Raw genomic sequence first — 14,378 nt, forward strand, 5'->3', positions numbered from 1 at the left:
GTGCAGCCTGTTATTTGACCAGCACTAGGACAATTGGAAAGAATGGTATATTCATTATCATCTCCATGCTAGTGTGGGAGTAAAATCTTAGTCCGCGCAGGTAAAAGGGTACAGAGTCAAAAAACCCCTCTATAGCAGGACATCGATTAAACGCTTTCTCTTCTTTCTGGCTCTAACGTCACGGAGTAGGACTCCTGAGGCAGGGGTTTTCAAGGCCAGGCCAAGGTGGAGGGCTTCCTCCTGGCCCAGAGAACATTCTGCACTGCAGGTAGCCTGAGAGAGAAGTACACATACAGTCCCTTGTGCCACTGAATACAGCAGCACTTCCAGTCAGTTCTTTTCAGGGACACAGATGGTGACAGTGACCACAAGGAACAGCGTGTTAGACTGAGGCAGGATCTCTCATGAAGGAGCTGCATGATGGGACAATCACACCACTGGGATTTTCTAGAAAAATAATTACCTGTAATATGCATTGGGTATGGAATGAGAGTCCCAAACAGCTGCTGAGCCTCCTGTCAACAGCTGGATTAATTTTAAATTGCTTGCTTCTTCAATCACAAGTTTAATAATTCTGTCCTTCCACATGGAAAACCAACAGTGAGTAACTGAAAACAAAGCTATCCATACTGGTCTTGTGAGCTTTTCAGGCTCTTCCATACCCCAAGAATGCAGCAAGCCAATTAACCAAAAGGGACGTTTGAATAAGGTCTTCCTTCCCCACCAGGAAGTGAGATCTTCTTCAAATGTCTTCTTCAATTCCCTCCAGGAAGGAAGGCATTTTACTACTAACAGGTCCAGGTGACCCTGCTGGCAGTCCACCTTACACAGTCCCACTGGACAAGGATGTAGCCTGCAACCTCCTCTGTCCTCTCTGAACTCACTGGCCTGGCTTCGCATTTGCTGGGCCTTGAAGCGCCTGCCTGAAGAGAAGCTTCTTCAGCTGATCCAGTTTATTGTCTCTTAAGGCATCCCGTATGGCACGGAAGAAACTGAAGTAGTGCTGGAAGTTGTGCATCATGAGCAGGACACCGGCCAACAGCTCATTGGTCACGAGGAGGTGATGGACGTAGGCGCGAGTATGCCTCTGACAACAGTAACAGGTGCATCCTTCCAGCAAAGGACCAAAATCATCTTGGTATCTAAGGAGGAAGCAATGTTGGATAACATCAAAGGTAAGAAGACCCATTCAAGCAATAAAGAGTATCCAGTTACTACACGGCCTTTTGCAGGGACCTGAGCCTTGAAGTCTGAGGGCTGCTGTAAGATGTGTTGACATCTAAGACCAGCACCACTGGCATGAAGGACTTCAAATATCACGCCAGAACTCTCTACAGAGCCAAAAGGCCACACATGTAAGTCAGAGGATAACTTTGACTACATCACAGCTAACAGCAGAGAGAGGCCTTATCTGTCCCTTCTTTGACAGAAAAGCTGCAGCGCAAGACATGCCTCAGTAGCTATCACACAGTCTATGAAGGAGGAAGCTATCAGAAACAAGGATTTACTGATTCCACTATTCAGAAAGTAGTATTCCCCTCTACTGTGAGATGAACCATTCTCACAAAGTGGAGAGAGGATCGAGCAAAGCAACACAGTTGTCTACTCAAGACAGTCTAGGTAGCTGTGGAAAAGAGAAGGAAAGACAGGTGGTTAACACTGGCCAAAGTTTTTGTGAAGTATCCGGAAATTGCAGAATTGCTCTGCAGCTCTCCAAACTGAGTCAGAAAGTAGAGGCTCTCCATAGTTTAAATAAAATCTAGCATCTCAGGATGACCCGTTAGACACAGAAGACCAAAATAATCCCCAGACAACCTTCGTGAACCTACTGTCTTTCAGCTGGAACATAGTTATGACCACAGTATGTCTGCTGGATAAATGATCAGAAAATCCCTGGCTTTAGGTCAGGCAAAAGACAGCGCTTTCAGCCATACACTGTTGCCTGGTAACAATCTAGAACGCTTGTCCAACACTCTCCATTTAATGTCCAGAAGTACTGTCTTCAACACCCTCACGTTTTATGAAGTCTCCCATCCAGCTACTGACCACATGCAATCAAATACTGAGGACAAAAGCATCATGTTTAGTGATCCAGCTGCAGGTACCCTCCTCACAAACTCACATACCTTTTGTCCTTCAGAAATATCTCAAATGGTGTCATTTCTGGGTCAGCTGTGGAGATTTCATCCTGGTCTTCTTCAGCACCATTCTTCTCCAGGTCCTGCGCCCCATTTTGTGTTAAAACTGTTTAAAATAAAAAGACAACAGCCTTTTATGAACAGACAGCAAGGGCAGAAGAAGGGTAGCAACCTTACAGTAGGTATTTCTGCTACTCTTTTGCCAGATGAAAACTCCTGCCACAAGTTTCCACCTCTTTCCTATAGCAAGCAACTATTTTTCTTTAATTGTCATAGGTTAGTTAACACAAATACGATTTTAGATGATTAAAACAGCAAGAGACAAGTGAAAACTAATCTACTAAACCTAATGAAGAGTTAGAGCTGAAACAACAGTATAACTTTTTGCTGCTCTACTGAGCCGAATTCTTAATAAAATGTCAAAAGTATTTCCAGTCTGAACTGCATGCTGAATAGAATGCAATCACCTGAACAAATTGATTTTATTGAGATTTTGTTAGAGTAGACAGGCAACTCATCTGCATTCAATCATTCTACTTTCCATGCTGTCATTAGGCTCAGAGATTTAGGTGCCTTTTTTTTTTTTTTTTAACAACTGGAATCAAAAAAGCCTGGTAGCAGTAATGCAGAAGATGTAGATTCCACATCTGCCTTTTCAGCAGTCTATCTTAAAAATAAAAAAAAAATCACCCCATAATTTTGTAGGTTTGCATTTTTAGGTTTGTTCTTAAGCAGGAGATGTATCTGGAAACATCAATATTACTGTTTGCACAATCCATGTCTACTGAGTGTTAAACAGACACAGAACAAAGATTGTCCTTATCCAGAATCTTATGATTTAAGAATACGGTGAGACGAGGTAAAGAACAACAAACAAAGAGAAGGGTTAAAAAAACAGCAGCAGGCACAAAGAAACAAGATGTTCTGTTCCATTCAGCTGGTTTTGAATTATCCGGGCATGAAAAGCTGCTAGGTTCTACCCAGGAGGAAAAACGTAAAATGTTTTTCTGTATTAAAAACATTTAATAGGCCAAAACAAAACGGCTGCTTGGAACACATTTGATAGATGCTTTAATGGCTGATACACATGCTCCCATCTCACAGCGTAGTGAGGTAATGAGTTATGAACATCTCCTTTTTGTTTTGATATGAACTGATGAATGCAAGGACAGAGAGGAAAGCTGCCCAAAGAAATGGGATCCCTAGCTTTTGTCAGCTAGAAAGAAGAAGGGACTTCAAAAATACATTATTAAAACAGACACATATTCAGTTAATTCTAGAGATCAAGTATCTTAGATCTCCACTTAATGGGTCCAGCCTTCACTGCTAACAGTAACAGAAAATTTGCCAACGGTGTCAAACAAAAGCCCCTCTATTCAGCAAGTGTTTAAGAAATACTTGAGCATACTTTGGCTAATCAGACATTCAGATCCTAGGTTGAGGCCTCAAGTTCACCTCAACAGGTTTCACACCAAAATACGCCACCTTCAAAAGCAACACTCGATAGTGAAATCCCAGTTTTTCCAGTGGTTACTGCACTTATTTCAGGAACAAAAAACTCAAATACAGATTCCTCCAAAGCATGAATTATGCTTGCCACAATATTGGCTGATACAGTAAAAATTATAATGACCATCAAGAAGCCTACCTGCTGCTTCAGGATCTGGATGGCAGTCGTAACTGAAAACCAAGGCACAGCCTCGCTCTGTCACTTGGAAGGGGAAGAAGCTCTCAAAAATGTCCACTCCCCTTTCAATACACTCAAGCACCTCATCTGGTTTGCCTACGCCATGGATGATTCTGTAAGAGACACACAAGAAGACAAATCTAGAATTCTGAGTAGAAGCAAGCAGGTACCTTAAGGAAAAGACACATGTGCAGCACGTGTAGCTTATCCCTGCAACTGCTCACCAGAAGGCAAGTGGGTACAACAGTCATCACTCAGAATCCTGTGTGCTTCCATTTCCCCACCTCCAACCTATCCAGTACATGGCAGGCTTTTCTTTATCTGCCATTTTTAAGACAGCAATAATCCCCCATTTACTGCAGAAAAACCTCATTCTGTTCATTGTGTTTGCAGTGATTTGGTTTCTTTCACACTACATAAATACACTTAGATTCAAAATTCACCTAATATCTATGCTGTAAAACAGATATCTTCCCTAGTCGTGTTTGTGCCCCAGGGAACTACCAGTTTCCAGACACATGGACCCCTTTGCTTGGTAACTGTTTTATGAGACAGTCTAAAAAGACTTGCTCAAGAGCAGCAGAGACAGCAGTAGATGGCTGGTCAAAGATACAAGTCCTTCAGGTGACAGACACATCATATAGCACTTGGAGAACGGTCTGGAGGAGAATGCACTAATGAGAACTATCATTGGAAAGAGAAAAGTTCCTTGCTTTATTCTTCCCTCCTCTTTACACTCTACCTGCTCAAATGACTTACCCAAAAACCTGGGCTGTAACATCTCCTGGGACATGGCATTAAGAGCCCAGCTGGATTGCCATCAATGGTAACAGAGATCCTGCTGTTAGCCAAATTTAGCTGGCAGCTTCCCTGAGGGTGGGTGAAACAGAAGAGAATAGAGCAGTGCCTGCTCTCCTGCAGGTGCATGCCTGGGCTGACAGCAGTAGAAGCTAATGTAGGGCAATGATCTAAACAGGTAATTAGGAAAATACACAGGGGCTGATAAATGAAGTCACAAGGTGCCATTTTTAGTCACTTTCCTAAGTACTCCAATTAAATTGATGAGCACAGAATAAGGATGGGAGAAGTTTACAGCATGAGTGTCTTATGTTTCAGGCTCTCATGGCAGGGAGAAAAAGATACTCAATAGTTAAAACAGTAGCTCTGCATATATGATCAAAACCCTTGCTAAAACTTATCTTTGCACAGGTAAGGACAAACATTTGTTCTTGCAAGGGTACTGATGCTATTGAAAAGGAAAATAAATTTTACCAAGAGACTTCAGCATCTTTAGGTACGTGAAAGGACTCTAAAGAGTACATTCATAAGATCATTTCACCATCACACAAAAAGCAGTCACTTCTTGGGTGAAGCACAGAAAGCGTTTGTCTTTAGAGACTTTCGTATTGGGGTAGAATACAACTGCAAAACAACTTCTCCAGCCAGAATGGCAAGGGTGATTCAGGAAAGCAGGACTGTCTGAAATTCACTTGAGGTACTTACAAGACCCCCTAGGGCTAACCAGCTTTCTCCCTACAAAGAGGTCAGAAACACTTGTCTTAAGCAGACAAGCAAACTATTTGATAGATGAGGCAGATGCACTGGTAGCCACTAAGGTTAGCTGAGCAGATTGGACTCTCATGCTCCCAGGGGATCCTCTTAAGTAGCTCAACCAGACAGGATGGCAACAACACAGCAAGCCTTCTAATTGTCAGGAAAATTCAAACCCCAGGCACCGCTAAGCATGAACAAGCTGCAACGCCAGACATGCTTTCGCATTTAATTTCCTTTTGAACACCATTAGGTCAGAGCAATGCTCAGCTAGCAGAGGGCAGCACAGCTACAGAAAAACAATGGGGCCTGAGTCACTCTTCAGGAAACAATGAAAAAAAGCACCCATACTACTTCTGTTGCAGCTGCTCTTGTAAGAGCAACCCATGCAAAAGCCAGCAAACTCAACCCAATGCTAAGAAACCCCTCCACTTCTGAACCACTAGCAAATATTAGCACACATTTTATGGAAGTCTTTAGTTACTGTTGGTCATTTGTAAGAGTCAAGAATGCTGCCACTCCTGTCCAGTCTCTGGCATGGATCCGATGGGCAAAACTAACAACTCAGAATACACAGCGATCCCCACACTACGCCAGTCCAAGCAGAGAATACAATTGTTTTGGGCCAGGCTGTACCACCTCTGGTAGTTCACAGGCTCAGTGCCTCAGGTACTAGGTTAGAGCTGGCTGCCATGAGATCGTGTAAGCACTGGCTGGTTCTGTCAGCACCCCTCTCGGCTCTCCTCCAGTTCAGACCAGAGAGAACTGGAAACATGACAGTTTTTCTGAGAAGAGGTCCCAGCAAAATAGGTTGATGATAACGTTCTTGTTCAAACTGAACTTCAAGTAAACCATGGCCTCAGAGGCCAAATGCAAGCAGCCCAGACATATCCTACCTGTAATTCTTCCTAAAAAAAGTAAAGATGACTTGAACTAAAATGTGGATTATTCTCCAAATGTGGGGAATACTCAAACCCACAGCATGAGCACAGCTTGGTGCCAGTTGCAGCTAAAAATTGAAACAAGGGTTGAAGACTGCAGCCCGACAGTGGTAGAATTTATGCAGCCTGGCAGACACAGAGCAATGCAATACAGTGGTTATTTCCTACAGTGATATTGCACAGCAGCCTGTAGACACTCCTCATAATAGGACAGATGGACTTCTTGGGATGTTGCCCACACAACTTACCTTGGTTTATCCTCTGGCAGCTCTGCTGTGACAGAAGCTATCAGTTTCAACTTGGTCTCCTTGGCCATGGCACATCCCTGGAAGCCATCTAGCAGAAAGCCACCCACAGGTCGCTTGGCAGTCTCCCTGGCTGATCTGAGCCTCTCTTCCAAGATATCTCCACCTTCAATTGCCCCAAACATTACACTTCCTTGTAGTTCCTGGCCCAGGAGAAAGCTACAAGTGTTAGAGCGTGCTCTGCCAAAGACACGCAAGACATCTCACAGCCCAGACTCCAGATGCCTGCTACTTAAGCCCCACATTCCCAGGAACTTGCCAGAGCCACAGTGTTTCATCCCATGTAAGACTATTCCCCACACGACACTGTGAAGTCCGAGTATAAGGTAGAAACAAGACTAGGAGAGACACGATTCTGCTCCTGACACTAACTCACTGAGAATTTTGGTGCCATTCTTCCCACCTGCCTACAGAAAGCAATAACCACAGATCATCTTTGTACACGGCTTTGTATAGATGGCCCCTCAGCACTACATGTGTCAGTGCAGAATACAAAGCAGGTGCCATTATCCCGGCTGTCAGACACCAGGTCTCACAATGAATTGCCTTTCAGGGGATACCAATATCAGCTCCTGTCACCCATTTTCCTTTGTAGCACAGACTCAGATAGTATGTCCCCTTTCACCAAAAGGGAGGGAAGTTTCAAAGCTGCTGGAAGAAATAAAGAATAGCACTGGCAAATTCTAGCAAGTCCTCCCTCACTTGGAACTGAGGGGATTTCAGAACAAAAAGATGGGTTTTCTCAGTCTGAATGAGAAGATCCTACTTTGCCCATGTATGAAAGAAATGCATTTCTTGCATGAAAGAAATGCACTACAGTCCAAAAGCAGAAAAAAATTTTTTTAAAAAATAGTTCTCCTCAACTAGTAGAGATGGGTATCCTGGTGCAGGAGGCAAGTTATTAAAAGAAGAGAGTGGCAGAAAGAAAACCCACTATGCTACTGGTTATACCTCGTCCAGGACTGTCACCTGGGCATTCTCTGATACATAGCCATGACACGATTTCCTACTAAATCACATCCTGAGACTGGCCCAGGATGCAGCTGTCATGGTTTAACCCCAGCCGGGAACTAAGCCCCACACGGCCGCTCGATCACTCCCCCCCTAGTGGGACGGGGGAGAGAATCGAAGAGTAAAAGTGAAAAAACTCGTGGGTTGAGATAAAGACAGTTTAATAGGTAAAGCAAAAGCCGTGCACACAAGCAAAGCAAAACAAGGAATTCATTCACCGCTTCCCATGGCAGGCAGGTGTTCAGCCATCCCCAGGAAAGCAGGGCTCCATCACGCATAATGGTTACTTGGGAAGACAAAATGCTGTAATTCTGAATGTCCCCCTCTTCCTTCTTCTTCCCCTAGCTTTATATGCTGAGCATGACATCATATGGCATGGAATATCCCTTTGGTCAGTTGGGGTCAGCTGTCCCAGCCGTGTCCCCTCCCAGCTTCTTATGTACCCCCAGCCTACTCGCTGGTGGGGTGGTGTGAGAAGCAGAAAAGGCCTTGACTCTGTATAAGCGCTGCTCAGCAATAACCAAAACATCCCTGTGTTACCAACACTGTTTCCAGCACAAATCCAAAATATAGCCCCATACTAGCTACAGTGAAGAAAATTAACTCTATCCCAGCCAAAAGCAGCACAGACCAAAAAGCAGCTGCAGCGCTATTGCCCTGATATTTTGGGGACCTTACCGGTGATTCTTCTAGCAGCTGAAGGCATACATCCAGAAAGGAAAGCGATCTATCCACAGACTTCTTGGCCCTTTTTCTACCAGCTTCCCCAGAAATGGTGTCTCCATCAGAGATGCACTGGAACCAGTCTGGCTGGATGGCCCGCTGTATGTCCATGAACTTGGAAGCTGTCATTTCCATGCGCCCTGAGTTTCCCCACAGGGACACTGTCTGTCAAGGAAGAATAGGGATGAACATTAGTTGCAAAGGTTAACAGATCTTAAGGGTCAAAGGAAAGAAGGAACTGGTCTGGTGAAAGACCAGATACTCCGATGATACTTCATAGATAAGTTCTCCAGGAGCGTGGCTCAGATAATCAGCTGCATTTGGCGCAATGAGTGAAAGGAGATAAGTGACTGAATTGGGATTTCTGGGATACTCTTTGGTGAAACCATCACACTCAACACAGTGACTTCTCCAGGTGTTTGGAAGTCTCTGAGATAGAGCAGCTGGCCTATCACCACACAAATTAGTGGCAGAATTGAGAAAAAAAATTAAAAGGAGAAAAGATTTAATTCCCATCAAACTTATGTTGTCATCTCACGAAAAGCAGCAAAGGCTGCAATGGGAAATACAGCTCACTAGTCTTCTGTACACAATGTAAAACCAAGAAACTATTTCCTCTTCCGAGCAGTGAATTCATACCACCCATGTGAATATACGTGTATATATAAACCACACAGACACACTGGAAAGAATACAAAAGGTTGTTAGGCAATTTAATCTTAGAATCCAATGTTATTTTAGGTCCCAAATCCAGCCACTTAAGAAGGGATTGAAATACCAAGCGCAAAAGAAATACACTGCTTTCAAACTGAGCCAATGTAAGAAATGGCAGGTACTCATTAAGATTTCACACACAGTCTTCTCACTCTCTTCACACGCTTTCCGTTCTGTGTGCGCACACGGGCCCCCATCTTCCATTGTTACTCCATGCTACCCTCAAAAGATTTTAAAGCAAGACAAAAGTACCTGCACAGAGAGGTTATATTACGTGAACACCTCTGGGCTAGCAGATGTCACCATTCAATTCACTAAACATTCAGATTCACAAAATATTACTGCAGCCACTGCAACTATGCACACTACCGTGTTTCATCCTATTCTGCAGAATCTGTAATTAACCTGTGAGTGCAGCTTGGCAGTTGCTTTTGTTGTATTATTGTTAGACTTGTGACACTGCTGCTCCAAAATTTTAAAGGGGTATTCAAGTAGGCTAAGTATTAGGCTCGAGACCTTTAGAAGTTAGTTCTTTTCATCTGCAGCTCCATTAGTGCTTTTTTAAATGAGGAATGGTTTTCAGCTATCAGAAATAGCTTATACCTTGAAGTGTTATGGGGACTTTTTGGGGATTGAGGGTTTAAACACATTCTCCTAGCCTATGCCAGACAGACAGATTAAGCAGTGCAGTTCTCATGCATACCAATTCACAAATTGAATTTGATCAGCTGATGCAAAAAATATGAGCAGAACAATTTTTTTTTGTCTGGCCTCCACAAAAACCAAAAGGATTACATAAATACACCACATCTGTTGTCTGTCCATCCATCTCTCCTGATTACTTTTGGCCTCATCAGCCAATTTCACTAAATTTGAGTAACAAAGAAACAGACAGAAGTCCCCAAAATAATAATATTATTGTAAATTTCTTATTAAAAAAAGAAAAAAGCAACTCCAAAGGAGGCAGATCCCAAATTAGTACCTGCAGAATAACTGGAACGCAGCAGCTATATGTTGTTCTGCAGCAGCATGGTGGCCAGTTAGTACCTGCTGCCTCTTATGTGAGAACATCAAGGAACAGCTGGTGAAGGCAGGCAGAGGAAAGTCAGAACTGTTTGAGCCAAAGGACACAGAGTGTAATCAAGTCTAGTTACCTTCATTCTGCTCTCCAGAGGAAAAAAGCTGCTTTAATAAATAAAATAGCCATGCGGCTTACAGAACTGAGCATTACCCCATAATTATTTAAATCCAGCCTGTGCCAGGCTTTCTGGCACAGAATCCAGAGCTTTCTGTCCCATTGCTTTCAAAAAGCTTTCATTAAGTATTTGTCAGCACAGATCCAGCTGCAGAAGGCCTTGCAACAGGGTGACAAAAATCTTCATCAGCTTAAAAAAAAAAAAAAAAAAAAAAGCCAAATCAAACCTGCAACACCCAGGCTTAAATCGCTGCTATCACCTCATAGCTGCACAACGGTGAGACAAGGTTCAGGTAATTCCTTCCCTGCAGAGAGACAGGACTCATCTTGGTTCCCAGCAGCAAAGAATATAGACTGATAGCTGGATGGCAGTAGTCATCCTCTGTCATTCAGTGACCTTTCACCAAATGTGACTGTACCCAAACAGGCCTTGGGACTGACCATATCTGAGCAGGTGCCAGGAGTGGCCCCTCCAGGCCAAAGCTGTGGCAGGCAGCAGGCAGCGTGTGGATTGCATGGGGAGCATGTGTGCCTGTGGGATGGAACGGGCAAACATGCGCAACACTACGCACTCCTGGATTGCTGAGCTACCTTCCTGCAGAAATACTAAGTTCTTCCCCTTTATGGGCCTGTAGCAGACTGTAAATACGCACATAGGGGTTCAGGTTTATTGCTTATCAGTGGCATCGCTGTAAGCTTGTACAGCATATAAGCTAAAACACATGTATTTTCTTTTACTACCATATTAACCGCAACAGCATGGGGGTCCAGAGCTCTCCTTTCTACCTGAATTGCCACTTCACTGTTCAGGAACCGTTCAGGGAATGCACTGTCAAGTAAGAAAGTGTCCAGCTTTTAGTTGGCGGTATGAGCACGTAAATGACATTCCTGTCTGTGCAAAGATTTATTTTTCTATAAAGCATAAAAAAACCTTGTGGCTGTCTAAGCACACCCACACAGATGAGGGGAGGACTGGCAGCTTTCTTCTGGGAATTTCAAGTGGACCCTTTCAAGTCTTTACAGTTACTGTACCTTGTTAGTGTTGTAGCCAGATGGACAGGGAGCGACCGGGTCATGAAGGGAGCAGTACAGCACCGCGTCTGGCATGCCTGGAAACAGAGCAACAGACAGACTAGAGTTTCATGAACCAAATCAAAGCTAATGTGAAGATGTGGTCTGTAAATTTGCAAAAGGGAACAGGGTATTCTCCCACACGCAAGTACATCCGTTCTGACAAAGAAAATATTGTTCATTTCACCTTTCAGCACCAAAGAAGGCAAACTTTTTCCCCAACTTCACTAGCTGCAGGGAGGAGAGTGCAGCATCAGAACAAACCATCAAATAACACCCCTTGGTTCTGCAGCCTACATAGCTCCTTTGAGATTTATTTGTTTCTTCTTGATTAATACTCCTGCTACTAAAATTTGCCAAACCCAACAGCTGACTCACTTGACCACTCAACTGCCACACTGAAGACATCTGACACAGTCTAAACTGAGCAACAACCTCAAGCCTAGAACTTTTAAGGGAGGACAACGTATCATGAGAGAACAGATCAGCTACACAAAGGAGAAGTTTATCATCCCTGCCAGATTGGAGGTTTCAAATGTCAGAAAGCTAGACAGTATGTCTCAATGACATACAGTTTTCCTCTTCACAGATAGTCACTGAAATTGGTGAAGCCTCCAAGAAGTTTCAGATAAAGAGATTTTCAATTTTTCTTGAAGGAATAAGTTGTCCCAAAGCAGTCGAAGTTTATTGGAAGTTGGGTGCAAACTTCCTTTGGAAATCCAAGCTATAACTTTGTTTATCTAATGAAATGCACAGCCAAAATTTTGACGTGTTTTTGAAGGAAAAAAAAAAAAAGCTTGGTCTCTGTATATAGGACAAAAATGCTTAAACATTTTTAAAAATTATAATAATTTACATTATTTTATACATTCATAACGTATGTGCAACTGGCATATACAAAACATTCATAAAAATACCTCAGGTTTGATGCAAGCATTAGCAACTCAGAAGTTTTTTTCTTCCAAAGTCTGCTAGATTCCATATACAAAGAACTGTCTGTAAATTATAGAAATTAAAGACATGCCATCACTTTGACAGGATTTACCCTATACCTACTGTAGCCTGAGATACGCAGACAAACAAAGCATCCCAGAGAAGCTTGTTGACTCGGCTGATCGTCCTCCAGTCCTCTGAGCTACCTCCCCAGATACAAACACGGGCTATGATACAGATATTCACACAAGATGCTAACCCTGCATTCACTGTGCATTCAGGTTCCTTTGCCACATGAGCCTGACAACAGTGATCTTGGCTGCATAATGCATGCGGTCAGGCCTTTACTGATCTGTTACAACAACCAGAGAAAAACCCAGGATAGTCACAAACGCAGGAACTGCTGCTTTACTCATTCTTATCAACAAGGTGTTAAGATAAAGATTTCATTCAGGAACTGCTCCAAGAATGGAGTGCAGGGACTGATGAAGATCACAAAGGCTTGGTGCAGTAGCTGAGGGCTATGGCAACATTGACTGTTTTGCATTTGACTATCCATAAGTAAAATTGAGTTTATTCCTAAAACTGACTCTTTTAACATAGAAAAATGGAAGGAGAACACAGGGAGCAAGTACAGTCCGACTGCTAAACTGACAAGAACAAAGAGCAGGGGAAAAATGAGCTTCTCCACCTGCTTCTTTAGTTCCTCAAAGCTCCCGCAAACCCAGCATGGGTCCTTCCCCTAACATCTTCTCAGAACAGGAATAGCTCGGAGGCAGAAGTGTCCACCAGCTACGACTGATTTGATGTGGGGTGCTCTGCCTGCTTATTCTTCATACTGGATGAAGATTTCCTGTTGGAAATCTTTAGATGAAACCAACTGTTTTATGAGAATCAAAAAAACCAGCTTGAGCAGATAGATACTCTCAGGAAATGTATTTGAACAGCTGTCTGGGGAAGGTAATTTTCATGAGAATTTCTAACTCTCCTCATCAAAAGAAGTCAGAAATTGCATCTGGCAAGATTAATTTGAAGCAGTGACTGGGGGCTACAGTAAAACCTCTCTCAGTTCTAGTCTCAACTTTTGGGCTAAGCCCATCCCAGTCGGTGCTGAAGTCCCCAGGGAGAAGGCTCAGTGCAGAAAAAGAGAAATAGAGCAAAACTACCTACTTTTGTAGCCTGCTTGAAGGATTTCTGGCCATACTAGTGACAACATAGTATTTCAAGTCTTCCTTAGTGCCACTTTGAGTGAGAAAATGCCTAAATTTGGAAAGCCTACGCCTACATCTTTCTGCCTACTGCACTGCCTAAAAATGCACCAGTGGGATCCACCTGCATTATCTCTCTGGACATACAAGCAAACACACACACTTTACCTATAAATTTTGCAGCTCCTTCTTTATATTCTTCCAGGACCTCATGAAGTTCTGCCCTGCATCCAGATACAGAAACACATTAACTAAGCAAACAACCGTCAGTAAATATCGGTGGTTTCATAACTAAAGCTTCTGTTTCCATACTTAGGCGTTGTCTGAACTTGGATTGGTTTAGGCACTGATAGTTGCCATCCAGCTATCAGGCAGCAAAGCAGGGGCAGACAAAATGCCAGGAACACAGAGCTCAAGAATCACAGCTTACAAACTGGGGCACTCGTAATTCTGTGGGGAAAAGGCAGAGCTTTTACTCACACTGACCAGTGGCTACCAACTTGCTGGAGAGCATGAAGTCACACCGCGACTTTCTGGGTACCATTACTAACATGCATCACTCAACAACTACACAAGTCTGGGAAGGGAGAGCTTCTAACAAGCTTTATGATGTTAATCTTTCCCTTCAGATGACACTTACCTAACTAGTTTTGAGGGTTGGCTGCTTCTAAAGCTGGTTATGCTGCTGGGAAGATGACTGTAAAGTCGCTAAGAGGGGTTTGGCCAAAATACGCTCAAAAATTAGGCAGCCCTCTAGGTCCCTTACCTTCACCTGCTTCCTACTAAGTCACCGCACCTCCCTTCGACGGGGAAGCAACAAAGGGACAACCGATTTCGACAGTTTGCCTTGCACCCGGGGAAGCGAGAAGCCCGCCCGCCCCCAGCAGCATTGCGGGGGCTC

The 14,378-nt window shown here is 43.5% G+C and overlaps 1 protein-coding gene across 1 annotated transcript; it reads right to left on the reverse strand.

Annotated features, from left to right (window-relative positions):
• Window positions 1-875: 875 nt before the first annotated feature.
• On the reverse strand, window positions 876-13,695 carry QTRTD1 (queuine tRNA-ribosyltransferase domain containing 1). Its single transcript, XM_009329515.1, has 7 exons — window positions 13,646-13,695; window positions 11,298-11,374; window positions 8,312-8,521; window positions 6,566-6,765; window positions 3,787-3,938; window positions 2,127-2,244; window positions 876-1,142 (listed from the first exon to the last, which is right to left on the reverse strand). The coding sequence occupies exons 2-7, from the start codon at window positions 11,370-11,372 to the stop codon at window positions 881-883; spliced, it is 1,017 nt and encodes a 338-aa protein (XP_009327790.1). The 5' UTR covers window positions 11,373-11,374; window positions 13,646-13,695; the 3' UTR covers window positions 876-880.
• Between the last annotated feature and the right edge of the window lie 683 nt (window positions 13,696-14,378).

Source organism: Pygoscelis adeliae, unplaced genomic scaffold, assembly GCF_000699105.1.
Source record: "Pygoscelis adeliae isolate BGI_AS28 unplaced genomic scaffold, ASM69910v1 Scaffold120, whole genome shotgun sequence".
Taxonomy (NCBI): Eukaryota; Metazoa; Chordata; class Aves; order Sphenisciformes; family Spheniscidae; genus Pygoscelis; species Pygoscelis adeliae.